Here is a 15,022-nt window from a genome sequence, read left to right on the forward strand (position 1 = left end):
CGCCTCCTCCATCACTGGGTTTCGCCTCTTCCCTAGGCGTGACCCAGTGTGCTGTCCCATCGGGTCCGATTTTTACCATTATTTTTTTTTCATGTGATTTGTGTCAGAAAATCAGGGTGGTGCCGCCTATGCACCACCCTCCACTCATTTGAATGTACCATTTTGGTACACAATTGTTGCAACATACCATTTTCATATTTTTTTATATATATTATTTAGGTAGAAAACCCATAAAAATCTCATATATTTTTTTTAAAAGTGTTGTTTAAAATTAAAATTTTCATAAATTTTCAAATCTGTCAAAACTATTTATTTAAGAGAAATGGTTATTAATAATAAATATGTGCAAATTGTAAAAATTATCTGTTTATCTAGCAACAATAATTCATTCAACTTAATCAAAACTAAATATAGAAACAGAAAGAAGAAATGCTGAATAAGACAAATATTTATGTCAAGCATTGATCATTTAAAGACTAAAAACCATTTGAAGTACATCAAACATCCATCATGAGCTGAATGTAAATTCAATTTATTATAATTAATTAAAAATTATTTTTGAAGATGTATGTATTCATGGAGGAGGAGAATTGGTGGAGCAGGCTTGAGTTATTGCTTGGGTAGCATGGTTGATATGAACCCCAGCATTGCACATATTTGCAAAAGCTCTACTGTATTTCATTTCATACCTTGATGTGCTTCCACACTGTTTTTTAAAACTATTAACCTGCAACATTATCAAACAAGCATCAGTATGGTTCCCAGCTGCACTTGTTCATTATGAAATTGCTATACTTACCAGCATTTTGAAGCAATCCCAATCATGAACAAGAGGGTTCCCTGCAGATTGAACAGTGTTGAGCATCTCTGGAACTTTTTCTTGCCCAAAAACGACTGATATTATCTGATTTACACTTTCATCAATGTGTTTCCTTAGGGAAAGTTCATCCATCAATTGCTTGTGAGCTTCAGTCTTTTTGGGAGAGCCTTCCGGAGCGTTACGGAACTACGAAAAATGAATCTGAATATAGATTACATGATATAAAATAGAGGTGAGGTTAAGAAAGCAAACCTTATGCCAGAAATGGAGGGGGGTAGCATCATGCTGGCTAACAATACTGGGAGTAGTTGTTAAACTGGAGTCATCATCAGAAGAAGGTGAATAATAATCATTCTTTGGATTTGCACCCATATAATTGAACACAAATTGCTTTGCAATCGTCTTATTCCCATATTGCATCACATGAGAAGCACCAACCATATCATCAACTGCTGTCCTCCTCCTAACCTGCAATCACAAAAATTAATGTTGTGTATTTGGTGAGTGTAAATGCATAAATCTGGTGAGTTGGTTTACCAACTGATATTGCTGGTCCAGAGTTTCCTTCCGCAAATCATGAATGTCACTGTCTTCCATCCAAGAAATACTGAATAAATCACCCAAACAAGTGTCCAAATCAGAAGGGGGACTTGGAAATTCTCCGGGACAATAAGTCCCCCAACTACTTTCATTTGCATTTGCCGCTGTAATTGCATATATATTCATATTTTTTGGCAATAGTCCTTCAAAGATACTTCCTGATTCACATGCCTCAACATAGATAACCTGAAACATATCCTTTCCATATTAAATAAATGAGTAAATTAGGGTATAATATTTGTCAAAATTAATCAAATTTACCATGCTTTTGTAGCTTTTCGCTGCATGTTTTTTCTTCAACGTATTCATTAAATCTTTGGCAGTAAGGTCTACTCCAGAAGGCATTCCTATATTCATAAAGAGAAATTTAGACTATGAAAATTAACAAATTTGGATGTTTTATGTTGGGATTTTGATAACATTGCTCAAATCTTATATAAATATGTTCACGGTAGGAGGATGTAAGTTTGAATACACTGAAACACATTATCCTCTTATTTAAGGGTTGAGGAGGGATTATGAATAATTTTTAACTTCGTCAAAAAAGTGTATTAAAAAAATTGAAGTTGAAAGCATTAGCTATCTCTTTCCTATTTCAAGATTCAAATTAAGTTGAAGTCTTAAGTTTAATTGACCTGACACATTCCCCTGAAAATTTTTATGCTATCTAGTTTGGCATATTTTTATAATTTAACCCAAAAAAAAGGTGTATTTGTCAACATTCTTTTCTTTTTTAAGATTATATAATATTAGTCAAATTTCAATTTTGATCCCTATATTATGCTCAAATTTGAAATCTAATTTTTATACTTTAATTTTTTATATAATTTGATACCTTAATGTTTACAATGTCATTAGTTAATCCAAATATTTTATCCTGGTTAAAATATTGGCATGAATTTTAAGAATTGTTAACACTATTAAAATTCTTTGTTAAATCCCATTACAATGTTATTTTTTGTCACATGGCTACCAACTGATTTATTTTTAATTCAATATGTCACACTAGTGAATTTAACAAAAGCATTTTAATAGTGTTAATTGGACCTAAATTTGTAGATCCAAAAAGTAAAGGGCTAAATTTCTAAAATAAAATTATAAATACTATTCCAAATGCATGATAGTATAGAAACTTAGAGTATATTTCGACTTTCAAATTTTTACTCAATAATTTGGTAAATGAATAATTAACTCAATGCGAAGCGTGAGTCAAGAACCAATATATATGGCTGGTGGGGGGGGCAAAATTGAATAATATATTTTTGGAGGGGAAGGAATTAAATAAATTTATAAATTCATAAATTTTAAAGGGATTAAAGAGACAATTTTACCATATTGGAGAGGTGAAGCTTTATATATAACTCAAGTTGAATCCAATTTTTAAATAAATTTAATATTTTTCCTAACCTGAAATTCATGTCCAATATTTTGGTCAAAATCCTTTGATATTAAGCAAACCTAAACCTAAATCAAATCTAATTTTAGAGTTTAGACAAATAATGTATTGACATGGTAACAACTAGACTACACTTAATTGATTGGGTGGTAATGTTATTTTGAGAGCTACTAACCAAGTATTCCAGCCCCGCCATGATCAGCATAATATATGAAAATATGATCATTTGGACCGCTCTCCACAACTTTCCCACTTCCACCCCTAACACCAGTTTTGTTCCCAAGTATTGCAGCAAGTAAATTGTCCACATTTACATCTTCCCCTGTGTAATCCTATCATATAAATCCCATACAAATTAACAAAACTATATGAAATGAATTTTCAAGGAAACAAACAGAATGGGAGAAAAAGAAAAACCTTGGGAACTCCTTTATAAACATTGTCTCCATCTGGCTTATTGATAATGACACCAGGTCTCGAATTTTCTACGTCGAATGCGATATCATCATACATAAAAACGATAATATTTTCGTCTTCTAGTCCACCATTTTTCAAAATTTGATATGCATGACATATGTCTGCCTGCAACGTATATTTCCATGTATTATTGTATACAAATTATTGTGTTAATAAAGAATATACAAAACTTAAAAAATAGTATTACCTGGTGCCTATAATTTACAAAGCCATTGGAGCCAGCAACTAAAACTGCCCATATTTTGGGTTCAATGGTGGCATTGATGCGGGAACGATGGAAGCTGGATAATTCGTATGAATTTCCTTTGAGATGTCGACTTTCGACCACAAAACTTGAGAGTGCAAGCAAAACAAACAAGCGGTAGTAACACATCATTTTTCTCTGAAAATTTTAATGCCATTTAAAACTATATTAGAATTGACAAAAGCAAGAAAAATAAATAAATTTCCATTATTAATAATTAAACAAGTGATATAGAGAATTTAATTATGTGGACCAACTCTATTTCTAGTTTTAGGGTGTCTTTGAATGGAAGATCACTGGAATTGGTTACCTCACGGCTATAGTAATTAATATCACCACCATTGCTGTTTTTAACTTTATCGGAAGTAAATACACCATCCATCCAAAGACACCCTACATAATTGGAAGCAAAATGTTGCAATAAACTAACTAGTCTCTTGATGATTATATTAGTTTAGTTAGCATAACATAAATAATCAAAACAAAGTTAATAAGAAAACATATTACAAAAGAATGAAGTTAAAAATAATAAAAAGTGAATATTGAAAATCTAACCTCTTCAAGAAATGATTTTTCTTTGTTCACAATGGTGCTCCATTCATTCCAACCCAATTTATAGGTTAAAGTTTTTAGTGTTAGAAACGTATGGGTTCAGTTGAAAAAGAAGGCTTAATACCCTTTTTGGCCCCTGTACTCTAGTTAAATTATCATTTAGTACTCAGTTTAGCCCTTGTATTCTATTTTAGTTTTCAGTTTCGTCTTTATACTTTCATTATGTATACCTGTTACCCATCTATATCTTTCCATTAAAAATTTAAATCAGCCAATGACATGCTACTACGTGTCAATAAAAGTTTTAAAAATCAGAAAATCTTAAATATATATATTAAATATGAAAACCCAAAATATTAGAAAAACATTAAAAATAAAATATATAATCTATTTTTGAAAATTATAAAAATATTTTAAAATTACAAGTATGCGAAACTTTAAATTTTCGTTTATTTGGATTTTCTGGATTTTTTATAAAATTTAAAATTTATGAAATCTTTATATAATTTTATGATTTTTTGAAAAATGTTAGGGTTTTAAATAATTTTATGATATTTTAAAGTAATTATGAGTTTTCTTAAACAAAAAATTTACCAAAAACTCAAAATTCCTTTAAAATATAAAAAGTTCATTAAAATACACATAAAAACCATAAAATTAGTAAAATTGTATCAAAAATTTTAAAGTTTCACATACTTATCATTTTAAAACATATTTTATAATTTTCAAAAATTAGATTATGATTTTTCTAATGTGTTTAATAAATCTTTTAATTTCTAAGATTTTTGGGGTTTTTTCTCTTTTTTGGATTTTAATGATTTTCGTTAAAATTTTACTATTTGTTTTCACTTTAATTGATACGTGGCAGCGTGTCATTGGCTGGTCTAACTTTTTTTAGCGGAAAATATATAACAGAATGAGAATACAAAGGTTAAATAGATAGAAAAAATAGTACAAGTACTAAAACGATAAATAAGGTATAGTAAAAGGGGCTATTAAGCGAAAAGAAGAGATACACATAGGATGGATGAAAATAATGGTAACGTTTCATTGCCTTAATTGGGTGTTGGAGAATCCCATAAGCATGAATTTCAAACATCGAAATTTCCGTCCTTTTGATGCTTCCTGTGGTTGCTTTGACCAATAAAAGAACAAAGGCCCACTTTTTCTATAAATAGAATGCCATGAATGTTAAAACTTTGACACGTGGCAATTTACTTTTTGTTTGTGAAGAATGAAACGGCTGCATTTATTGATTTTAGCATGTTTGTCCTTTTACAATTTAATGATATGATTTATATGATGAATTTGAAGAGATTCACAAATTGGTTTAACATATCTATCAAACATACTTAGAAAAATAAAATGGGTGTTTTCTATTTATTATTTTACTTTTAAATCATATTTAAGGGATTGATATGCATGATAATTAATTATTATATTTGTAAGACATATATATGGTTCACATAATGAAATAGTAGTGCAATGGCACTAAGAAGAATAGTGTATAAGTGGAAATGTTTATGAGTTTTTACAACACATTGGTTGGAGATTGATCATGGATGATGATATACATGATGCTTAGAATGATTGAGGGTGATTGAGAATGATTAGAATATAATTTTATATGTTTTTAAGTGTTTTCAAGTTTATTTTTCATTCCCTTGCATCGAGGTATTGAGGCATGAAGGATTAGTATCAGTACATCTCAAGCAGAATGCAAAAATTATAAATATCAAGGTACAAGTGTCGATACATTGAGTGTAGGTACCGATAAATCTACTCTGTACACCTAAATTAAGTTGTTTTGCTTCAACATGGGTCTCAAATTACCTCCATTTGCATCCGTTTTGCAAATGGAGTTTAGAAATCGTCTGAAAAGCCTTAAATGACCTCAAATATGTCTAAAAGATGAGTGGCAGATGAATGATGAGTTTGGCCTTTTAATGTAGCATTCTTTACTCGGGTCTTAGTTTGAGCTAGGTAAAAGGTCTTATACAGGGAGTCCAACTCTTTTCCTTATCAATGTTTTGTCTCATCAAGTTTTCTTATTAAAAGTTTTTGACAAGGCAAATCATAATGAGAGATTGTATACTCTTTTTCTTTCATTAATTAAGTTTCTATCTCACAACGTTTTACTAATAATGTTTTAATGCAACATCCAAGGCGATTGTCATGAGTCCTATCATATAATGAATATCTTTTCAACTACAATAACCCCAAATAATAACGTGAATGACCTCCCAACTCCTAAAACTCCCATAGACTTTAAGAGAAATTTAGGATGAGCTTGGAAACCCACTTGATAACTGAATTTCGTATTACACATTTATGGCATGTTTGGGCAACACTATAATTAGAGGGTCTCACTGATCTAATTCTTAAGGAGATAATAATTGGAGTAATTATGCAAGTAAATACAATAATTATATTCAAATTCGATTGCCCTGTGAGTTTTCAAACATGCTCATACATGATTTAAGTTTTCAAAGTTATTTTTATATAATAATAGTACTATTTTAAAATATAACTATATGTTATTATGTTCACCTTGTTTAAATAATTTGAGTATTTATTGAAGAGAGATAATTTTCGATACATTTTAGCCTCGCTAAATAATTAACTAAATTACATAGTATATATTATAAATTGTTTAAACTAAATTTAACTAAATTGCATAGAATTTATTATTAATTATTCATACTTGGTCAAAGACCAATCGATAATAACAAAGAATATATGTTTAATGTCGAGAGGAGAGAATAACCCAACAAATATGAAATACTAAAGTAATCAGATAAAATTGAATAGGATGTTTATTTTTGGTTAGTAGTAGTCGCATTGTTCAATACTTTCTTAGGCTAAGGTATTATATAAGATTATTTGATTTTAGGTTTTATTACTTCTCAAATATTATTGATAATCTTATAATAATTATATTTTTAGAAATTAAAATCATGTAGCAGTGTAATTATAATTTATACGACCAAGCATGAAACGAAAAATAATAATATAATTATAATCTATCAGTCAAACACATCGGTGGAATTAGAATTTATTATAATTACAAGAGGATATAATTACTATATTAATAATTACACTTTCATCCAACTACTTCGTGGTGTCCAAATGCACCTTAATTAATTCATTGCATTCATAACCTATGATAATTAAAGTCTTATAAATAAATTTCAGGTACAAATTCTTGATTTATAAGAAAAGAAGTATTATCTTCTTATGTTGGGTCTCTCTTGTTCTTATTACAATCTCACTTCTCATAACAATTTTTTTTTGGAAATTTTGAATTTTTGTAATTAAAATAACTTTTAATAATCTTTTGAATTTCTTTTATCAAATTAGTACACAAATACTCACATAAGAAAAGTTAAATTATCCATCAATAACACCAATTGTCAAATCTAATGGAAAAAAGGTCCAATTAATTAAGGTAAAAAATGGGGATAGGGTTTAATTGATTTGTTTTAAGTACTTGGATTAGGTTTGATACTGTGAAGCCATTTATGGTGTATTCAGAAATGAAAGGGAATATATTAAGCCAACTTGCAACACTCTTTAATTCCCATAAATCTAAGAGTTAGTGCTTTCTGAAACACTGTTTTATAAATCCAAATTTGTCTGTTTGTAAGATAATTTTTGTTGTGTATGTGTTTTTCTTGCACGTTAATTATGTAAATTAATCAACTTAATTTCTTTAAAAACTAAATATAAATATTAAATGTGTTGTGTGTTAATATTAAAAAAACTGTAGCTAGCAACCAAGGTAGTGTTGTAGAGAAGAATATAATGTTGGTGATATGGAGGACAAAACAACATTAAAACCATTTCATCACATCATTAATCTTGGAATCTGGAGTTTAAGTTGGATCTTTCTGTTCTGAAAATGATTTATAATTTTATAATAAATTCGCCGGCCGACCATCTGCCTTTTGAAACATCAAAAACTATCAAGGGCACTCCATCCATTACCATGCTCTTTCACATCGTACTACATTTACTCTTGAACAGCATTCGAGGGTGAAGCAAGTGTCCAAAAGCAGACTAAACCCAAATTACAAACCCCTTTCTCCAATTTACGCCACTTCTTTCTATTCGAGGAGTCTGTTGAGAGTTGAGGGTCCTTTTGGTCCGAGTTTTATCTAGATCAACTGATACCATGCTCCATTATTGAGCTATAAATTAAGGTTCTAAATCACATCTCTTAATAAGTGATTGTACGTCTTGTTTGGTTCGGTACAATAAGATACCGCCTTAGACTTTTAAAAAATATATATTTTTATCTATTAAAAAATTATCATCTCTTTGAAAACTTTTATAAAAAAAGAAAATAGAATTCCTCTCACCAATATATATAACCAGTTTTAGTTTCCAACAAAATCAGTAGTAAGTTTGTCAAACAAAAAACAAAGTATCTTTAAGGGCTAAAAAAATTATTTATTTAGAAAAAAAGGTGAGTGAATATTAAAATAAGAACTTGGGAGTGGCCTAATCAAAGAAAATGTTCCAGAAGCATCACTCCATTCACCGCCACAATTTGGATGATCAATGGTCTTAATGGATCATATTATAGTAAATCTTGAAATTCTCAAAAATTTTGGCTGACGTTGTCATATGCTCCTTAAAGTTATAAATTTCAGGAATTTGAATACTCAGATGATGATATTTAATAAATTTAAAATGGTAATGTAGCAGTGAGAGGCAAAAAGGATAGCAAGGTTATTATATTTTATTGACAAAGTCATATGTTTCTGTTTCATAAAGTTAGAGAGTGATAATGAGAGAGAGAAGAAGTGGGGGAAACTGCTTTAAACCCCCCCTTGGTTAGAAATTAACTAGAACTTGCTCATCTTTTACTGCTATTAGGTGTGAGTGTGAACTAATGGAAAGGAGTGAAGAGTTGGTGTTCAGTGTGGAACCCCAGAACCCAGTTCCGGCACCATTTCTAACAAAGACATACCAGCTTGTTGATGACCCTCTCACTGACCACATTGTGTCTTGGGGTGAAAATGAAACCTCCTTCGTGGTGTGGAGAATCACTGACTTCGCCAAGAATCTTCTCCCTAACTATTTCAAGCACAACAATTTCTCCAGCTTTGTCAGGCAGCTTAATACCTATGTCTCTCTCTCTCTCTAGATCTCTCCACTTGCATTGAAATGGTTTTTCAAGCTTTGATTGCTTAAATAATCTGGTGTTTTCAGTGCTCATCCATCTTTTCTCAACATCTTTAAACATATGTTTACAGGGATTTAAGAAAGTAGTGGCAGACAGATGGGAGTTTGCAAATGAGAATTTCAGGAAAGGAGCTAAGCACTTGCTGTCAGAGATCCATCGAAGAAAAACCCATCGAAACCACCACGACCAGCAACAACCTCAACAGTTGTTTCTGAAACCAGAAGACAGCCATGGTTGGATGGAGTCTCCATCGCCATCTCCGAGAGGCAGCAGTACCGACATTCTAACAGCACTTACCCAAGATAATCAGAGACTACGAAGAAAGAACTACATGCTAGTATCTGAACTCACTCACATGAAGACCCTTTACAATGACATTATTTATTTCATCCAAAATCATGTGAAACCAGTGCCTTATCAACAAAAGGCCAATACAGTAGGATCCAACATCATACAATTGGGTCCTTCAATCCATGTTTCTGGCACTGAAACTGCTGAAACCAGCGTTTTGGGCAACTCATCATCACTGACTGTGCCAAATAACAGTAATGTGAAGCTTTTCGGAGTCCCTCTCATTGACAACGAACGGTTTGCGCCCCGAAAACATTAATATTCGGCGAGAATTGAAATGCTGGCTGTGCCTCCACTGATTAGCTTTTTTGGTTGATTTAGACATATTTGATAATCATCATTAATCTTCCTTAGCTTAGCTTACCTAGAATTTGATAGTTGATCTAATTTGCAGTACAAGGCTTGAAAGAAATGGTGAACTTCACCCAAGTTAATTCACTTTCCATACTTTCTCACTGATATTTTCGAAAAACAGTTTCATTTTCTATTTTTTTAAAAATTAATAAAAAAAACACTTTTCTATAATAGAAATCTCAGAAATAAAATAAATTATGGATTTTTTTCCTCAACATTTATATTCTATGTCTGATTAAAGGAATGCTAATGCCCGATTGATCTGGAAGTCTAGAACATTTAATGTATCTTCCATTACTTAGAGATTTTGAGTTGGCTGGGACTTATAGTTGGGGTTCTGCGTGTATAAAGAACTCTGTCGTGCTACATTTCCAAAGAGCCCTGATGTTTAGTGTTACTCCAATCGATTGCCATTTCTTTCACCACGAACGGCTATACCCTCTTGCTAGCAGGTAAAAACGCTGGCTAATTAATTCATATTGGACCAGATTGTATTGTTCATATAATTATTAGTATTTTATATATGACTTTAGCAGATGGAACAACCGTAAGGATCATACTGGTATTCCATCTGACCTTGCAAGCATTAGACTACAACTAGATCGATTAGAATATGATAAGGTAAATGATTTTATAATTTGATTCAAGTATTCATGCATTTGATGCATATGCACTCTTCTAATACTTTAAACTTTTTTTAATAAATCATTTGCAGTTTATTTGGATGCCATATTCTTCAAATGAAATTGTAGTATGCCTACCTTTAGAAGTTTATGACCATTGTCACTTATGGAATGCAAATACAACATTGATATGCTTTGCAGTTGTGGAGTGGCAACAAACTGATGGAGTAATGTGACAATTTGGGATGCAACAATCAATTCCCAAAATGCCAATCAACGTTGATAAGCTTCACAAGATTGATATGGGCGGGCACCATGATGAAGTTTGGCCTACTAGGCATAAAGAATGGATTCTTGGTGATAATTTCAAACCATCTCATGATTACATAAGATGGTTTATGGATGAACGTAAGCCTTTTGTTTGTCCGATGTCGTAATGGTGTGAATGTGGCCCTTTTTACACAAGAAATGAAAACGTGCTAACCTGCTTGATCACATCTCAAGAAATTCCCTACAGCAAGATGGTCATTTAGTCATCATAAAATGTCATAATAAACAAACCCCATAAATGCATGACTTTAATCTCAAAATATGTGTATGGAATGTATGTTTATCTTCTACCAGTCTATAACTATCTTGTTTGCAGTTCTGCAATTGTAGTAGGATTGAAATGTTACATTGCAGCCAGTCATATATAGGTAGATTATTGTATGATTTAGCCCAATCGCCTAACACTCGAATAATTGCCTTTTGCTTTGCATTTCATGCCTCCCTTTTCTTGAACTAATTACAATGCATGAACAGATGTTGTTAAAATCTAGTTTGCAATAATCCTACAAAATCCTTGAGTTCTATTATGCCGCAATTGCAATATTTGGTTGGCTCATTCTATTGAAATTTTAATGTCAGTCATGGTTCTTAATTGCATCTCAACACCAAGAAACAATAAGAAAAATTATTTTTTCTTTCATTCTTCTTTCTTCCTACCAACAATAATGTAATTAATTTACATAAGAACAAAAACATCAACCAACGTTAGGCATATTGCTTTGTAGTCAACGAAGAACTATGGCTCTAATTAACATTTATAAATATATGATATGAAATAATTTTGTTAGACATATCGCTTAGTTACAGTGACTTTCTTAGATTCTAAAGTTTGATGACAGCTTCCCGATGCTCTACAGTACCTCCCCAACAATACTTAAGTCTTTTTCGAAGAAGTTTTTACTACTTCATAAAGAAACATTTCTAAAACCCGAAATAGTTTTACCTAGCAAAATTTTCACTTTTCAAATCTTAGCTTGAGCCGTGATTTTAATAAGAACATTTATTGTCTTGGCTCAGTTCATTTTCGTGCAAGTCTTCTGTCATACTGGCTCTTTAGTCAAGAACTTCAAATCCTTAAAAGATCTCAAGTATAAACTCAATTATTCAAACTTTGAGATTGGTTTCGCATAGCTTGGAATATAATCGAAAGAACACACCATATTTTCTTTTAGCTTCAGTTTGCATAAAATCAACCGGATAAAAATTCTCAAAAGAATCAAAATTAGCTTTGTCTACCACACCAATTGAGAAGCATTCTTCTTTATAATTTGAATGTTTCACAGAAGAGAATTTTAACAGTTACCTGCTCATCATTGACCCTCATGGTAACCGGTAAGTTTATCTTCTTGAACATCAATAAGTGGTCTTTCAATTGTAAGGAATGGTCCGCCAAGGATAAATACGACCTCTCTATCTTCCTCCATATCTAAGATAATGAAATCTATCGGAAAAATAAACTTGTCCACCTTTACTAGCACATCTTCAACCACACATTTTAGGAAACAAATATATAAGACGGGAGAGGAATGGATTATCTAAGTATAGCTCAAAATTATATAAAAAGATATTTGTTTGATTTTCTTTTTTATATTTGTAGAGCAAATAGAACACTAAATTTCAAGTTAAATGTTTTGTGTCACAAGTCGCGGATCAAAATTTGTGATCATTGCGTATAGAACATCTCATGAAGGTCACCTGATTAAATTGGACTCATTTGACTCATTTAAACTGACCCAATTTATGGAATCTATGAAGAAGATATCTACTTGAAACCTCAGTTTAAATTACCAAGGCAATTAATGTAAATCCTAAGAGATAAAAATGTATAAACTTTAAAACCCTTAGGATTCTCATCTTGTAAATAGACATTAATTTCAGTCGTTGATGTAACTCAATATATACCATTAAATCTGGAGGAGCTCAACTATAAATAGAGGTACTCCCCCTTATTTGCAATCATCTCATTGGATTTCATTCTTGAGTTAAAAAATATATTGAGAGCATTTACTCAAACACTTGGTGCGCAATTTTTTTTTTGTAGCTTTTTCGTTCTTGCATTGCTTTTTCTCTTTCGAGTTTGTTTTCACTTTGCTTCGATATCTTAGAGAATTTTTACGAGAATTCTTATTTTTCGAGAGTAACTTAGGCGGATTTGAACCTAAAAAATCACTTAAAATCACGTGATTTGTCAGATTAAAATTCTAACGCGTGACCGTTATCATAGTAAAAATAAATACCTAATAAAATAAGATATCTCTATTCCTGTTCAATTAAGATCGCCTAAAGACGAGGAAGCCACTATCATCAACCTTTAAACAAAAATTATTTAATAAATTTGAGGAGTTTAAACTTCAAAAATAAGAAAAAAAAAAGTGTTGTTTTATTAGATTTACTTATGAAAAGTTTGGATTACAGTAATAATGAATGGAATAAATAAATGTTGATGAAATAAAATAAAAAGAAGTTGATATAAGTGAGGTAGAAATTGGGTTAGGCAAATCCACTAAACCCCAATCCATTTTTGGAGGAATAAAGAAAAGTTTAATGGAGGATGATGCATGGAATGCTTAACCTTTATGAGACTATGAGTCTTATGAAAACCCTAAGCTAACAAGAAATTAATAATATAACTTCTTAAGAAACAATTTCCCTATAATTCCACACACTATCATACATTAAACAACACTTCTCTTTTTTTGGTTAAAAAATGTTATGCTTTATGATAGAAATAAATAAATGCCACCAAGATTTTCAAACCTAACTCAACCATTAGTGATGATATCATATAAGTGGCTTCAAATATGCTAAATTTTTTTTTTAATAATTGATTCTTAAAAAATTGATTGAGTCTTAGTTTGATTGGCATGCGCATTGTTGTGAATGTAGGAAGACATCGGTTCGAGTGCACAGAAGTGCATTATCCTCCTATTTATGGGCTATAAGTAGTTCTAAGCATTGTATTTGATAATCATAATAAATTTTCACTTAATGTTGAAAAAGTGAAATTGATTTTATTTTAAAAGAACAATATTCAAAATTCATTATCTATTTACTTTTGTTAAAAATAAAATAATCAAAAGCAACATAAAATATCATATTATATATTAAGATTAAAATTATGAAATAAGTATTTTTAAAAATTAAAATTTATTACGGATGGAGCTGTATCGAGAAATAACTCATTTGCGGAAAGTGGTTAGGTGGTTTTTTGGTGCAGTTAGGAAATGATTCAATTTTTAAGATTGAGGCGAGAGCCTTACTTGAAGGCCTACTTATATCATGGAGGAAAGGTTATCGACAGCTGGAAGTGGAGTGTGACAATGCTCTCTTAGTTAAATTGATTTTAGATGGCGGAGCTGCAGATAGTCATTTGACTGAAATGCATCTTATCCATCATTTATTCATTGGTTTGAAGAACCTCCGCAATCAGCTAGAAGTTTAATTGAGACGGATTATGTTCTTGCTTTGAATCGCTAGAGTAATTTTTCGAGTTTTTCGCTTTAAGCTGTCTATTTTTCTACCAAAAAAAATTTGATATTATCAAACAACATAATTATATTTGGTATTTAATTTTTTTATTAACATAATAAACAATTTGATAATGTAAATTCAACGCATTAAAATTTTAGCATTTAATTTTTTTCTATATTTAATTTTTCAGTTTATCAAACAATATCATAATATTAATTTAATTGGTGTTGTTAAGGTTACGGTAAATTGAAGGTTGTGCATTCAAACATGCTAATTAGTCGTATTATTAATTTTAAATTTAATTAGTTGAAGTTTGAAAATTTTATGAGTAATTTAAGAAATGTATTATATCATTAAATTAAATAAATATTTTAATTCGTTATTCAACATTGACCAATAAGAAGAAAAAATATAGAGATAACTCTTCAATATTTAAACAAATTCAACTCGTATTCTTAAATTATTGGTAGTTTTTCTTTTTTTCTTTTTTACTGATTTAAAAACATGATGCTGTCGCTACACTAACCAATAAAAAATGTTTTGTGCGTCACCATTTATGACCTCTCCCGTGAACTAGTAGACTTCCATACACACTATACCCTCCGCCGCCCCA

At 30.7% G+C, this 15,022-nt stretch overlaps 2 protein-coding genes and 1 long non-coding RNA gene across 5 annotated transcripts; 1 reads left to right on the plus strand and 2 right to left on the minus strand.

The window, feature by feature from the left end:
• Positions 1–437: 437 nt before the first annotated feature.
• On the minus strand, positions 438–4,119 carry LOC105799357 (vacuolar-processing enzyme). Of its 2 annotated transcripts, none has more exons than XM_012629870.2 (9): positions 4,093–4,119; positions 3,481–3,675; positions 3,234–3,398; positions 2,992–3,148; positions 1,682–1,767; positions 1,358–1,606; positions 1,073–1,288; positions 800–1,006; positions 438–727 (listed from the first exon to the last, which is right to left on the minus strand). In XM_012629870.2, the coding sequence occupies exons 2-9, from the start codon at positions 3,667–3,669 to the stop codon at positions 575–577; spliced, it is 1,422 nt and encodes a 473-aa protein (XP_012485324.1). In that variant the 5' UTR covers positions 3,670–3,675; positions 4,093–4,119; the 3' UTR covers positions 438–574. The 2 variants fall into 2 exon arrangements, with proteins under 2 accessions (XP_012485324.1, XP_052476558.1); XM_052620598.1 differs by lacking the exon at positions 4,093–4,119 and adding an exon at positions 3,848–3,926.
• Positions 4,120–8,908: 4,789 nt separating this feature from the next.
• LOC105799358 (heat stress transcription factor B-4b) lies at positions 8,909–10,945 on the plus strand. 2 transcript variants are annotated; one of them, XM_052620599.1, is made up of 4 exons: positions 8,909–9,223; positions 9,351–10,437; positions 10,519–10,606; positions 10,810–10,945. In XM_052620599.1, the coding sequence occupies exons 1-2, from the start codon at positions 8,987–8,989 to the stop codon at positions 9,888–9,890; spliced, it is 777 nt and encodes a 258-aa protein (XP_052476559.1). In that variant the 5' UTR covers positions 8,909–8,986; the 3' UTR covers positions 9,891–10,437; positions 10,519–10,606; positions 10,810–10,945. The 2 variants fall into 2 exon arrangements, with proteins under 2 accessions (XP_052476559.1, XP_052476560.1); XM_052620600.1 differs by having other exon boundaries at positions 10,522–10,606.
• Positions 10,615–12,476, minus strand: LOC128032452 (uncharacterized). Its single transcript, XR_008188616.1, has 2 exons — positions 12,242–12,476; positions 10,615–11,119 (listed from the first exon to the last, which is right to left on the minus strand). It is a non-coding gene; the product is annotated as an uncharacterized LOC128032452 (long non-coding RNA).
• Between the last annotated feature and the right edge of the window lie 2,546 nt (positions 12,477–15,022).

The sequence above is a fragment of the Gossypium raimondii genome, chromosome 9 (genome assembly GCF_025698545.1).
Source record: "Gossypium raimondii isolate GPD5lz chromosome 9, ASM2569854v1, whole genome shotgun sequence".
Taxonomy (NCBI): domain Eukaryota; kingdom Viridiplantae; phylum Streptophyta; class Magnoliopsida; order Malvales; family Malvaceae; genus Gossypium; species Gossypium raimondii.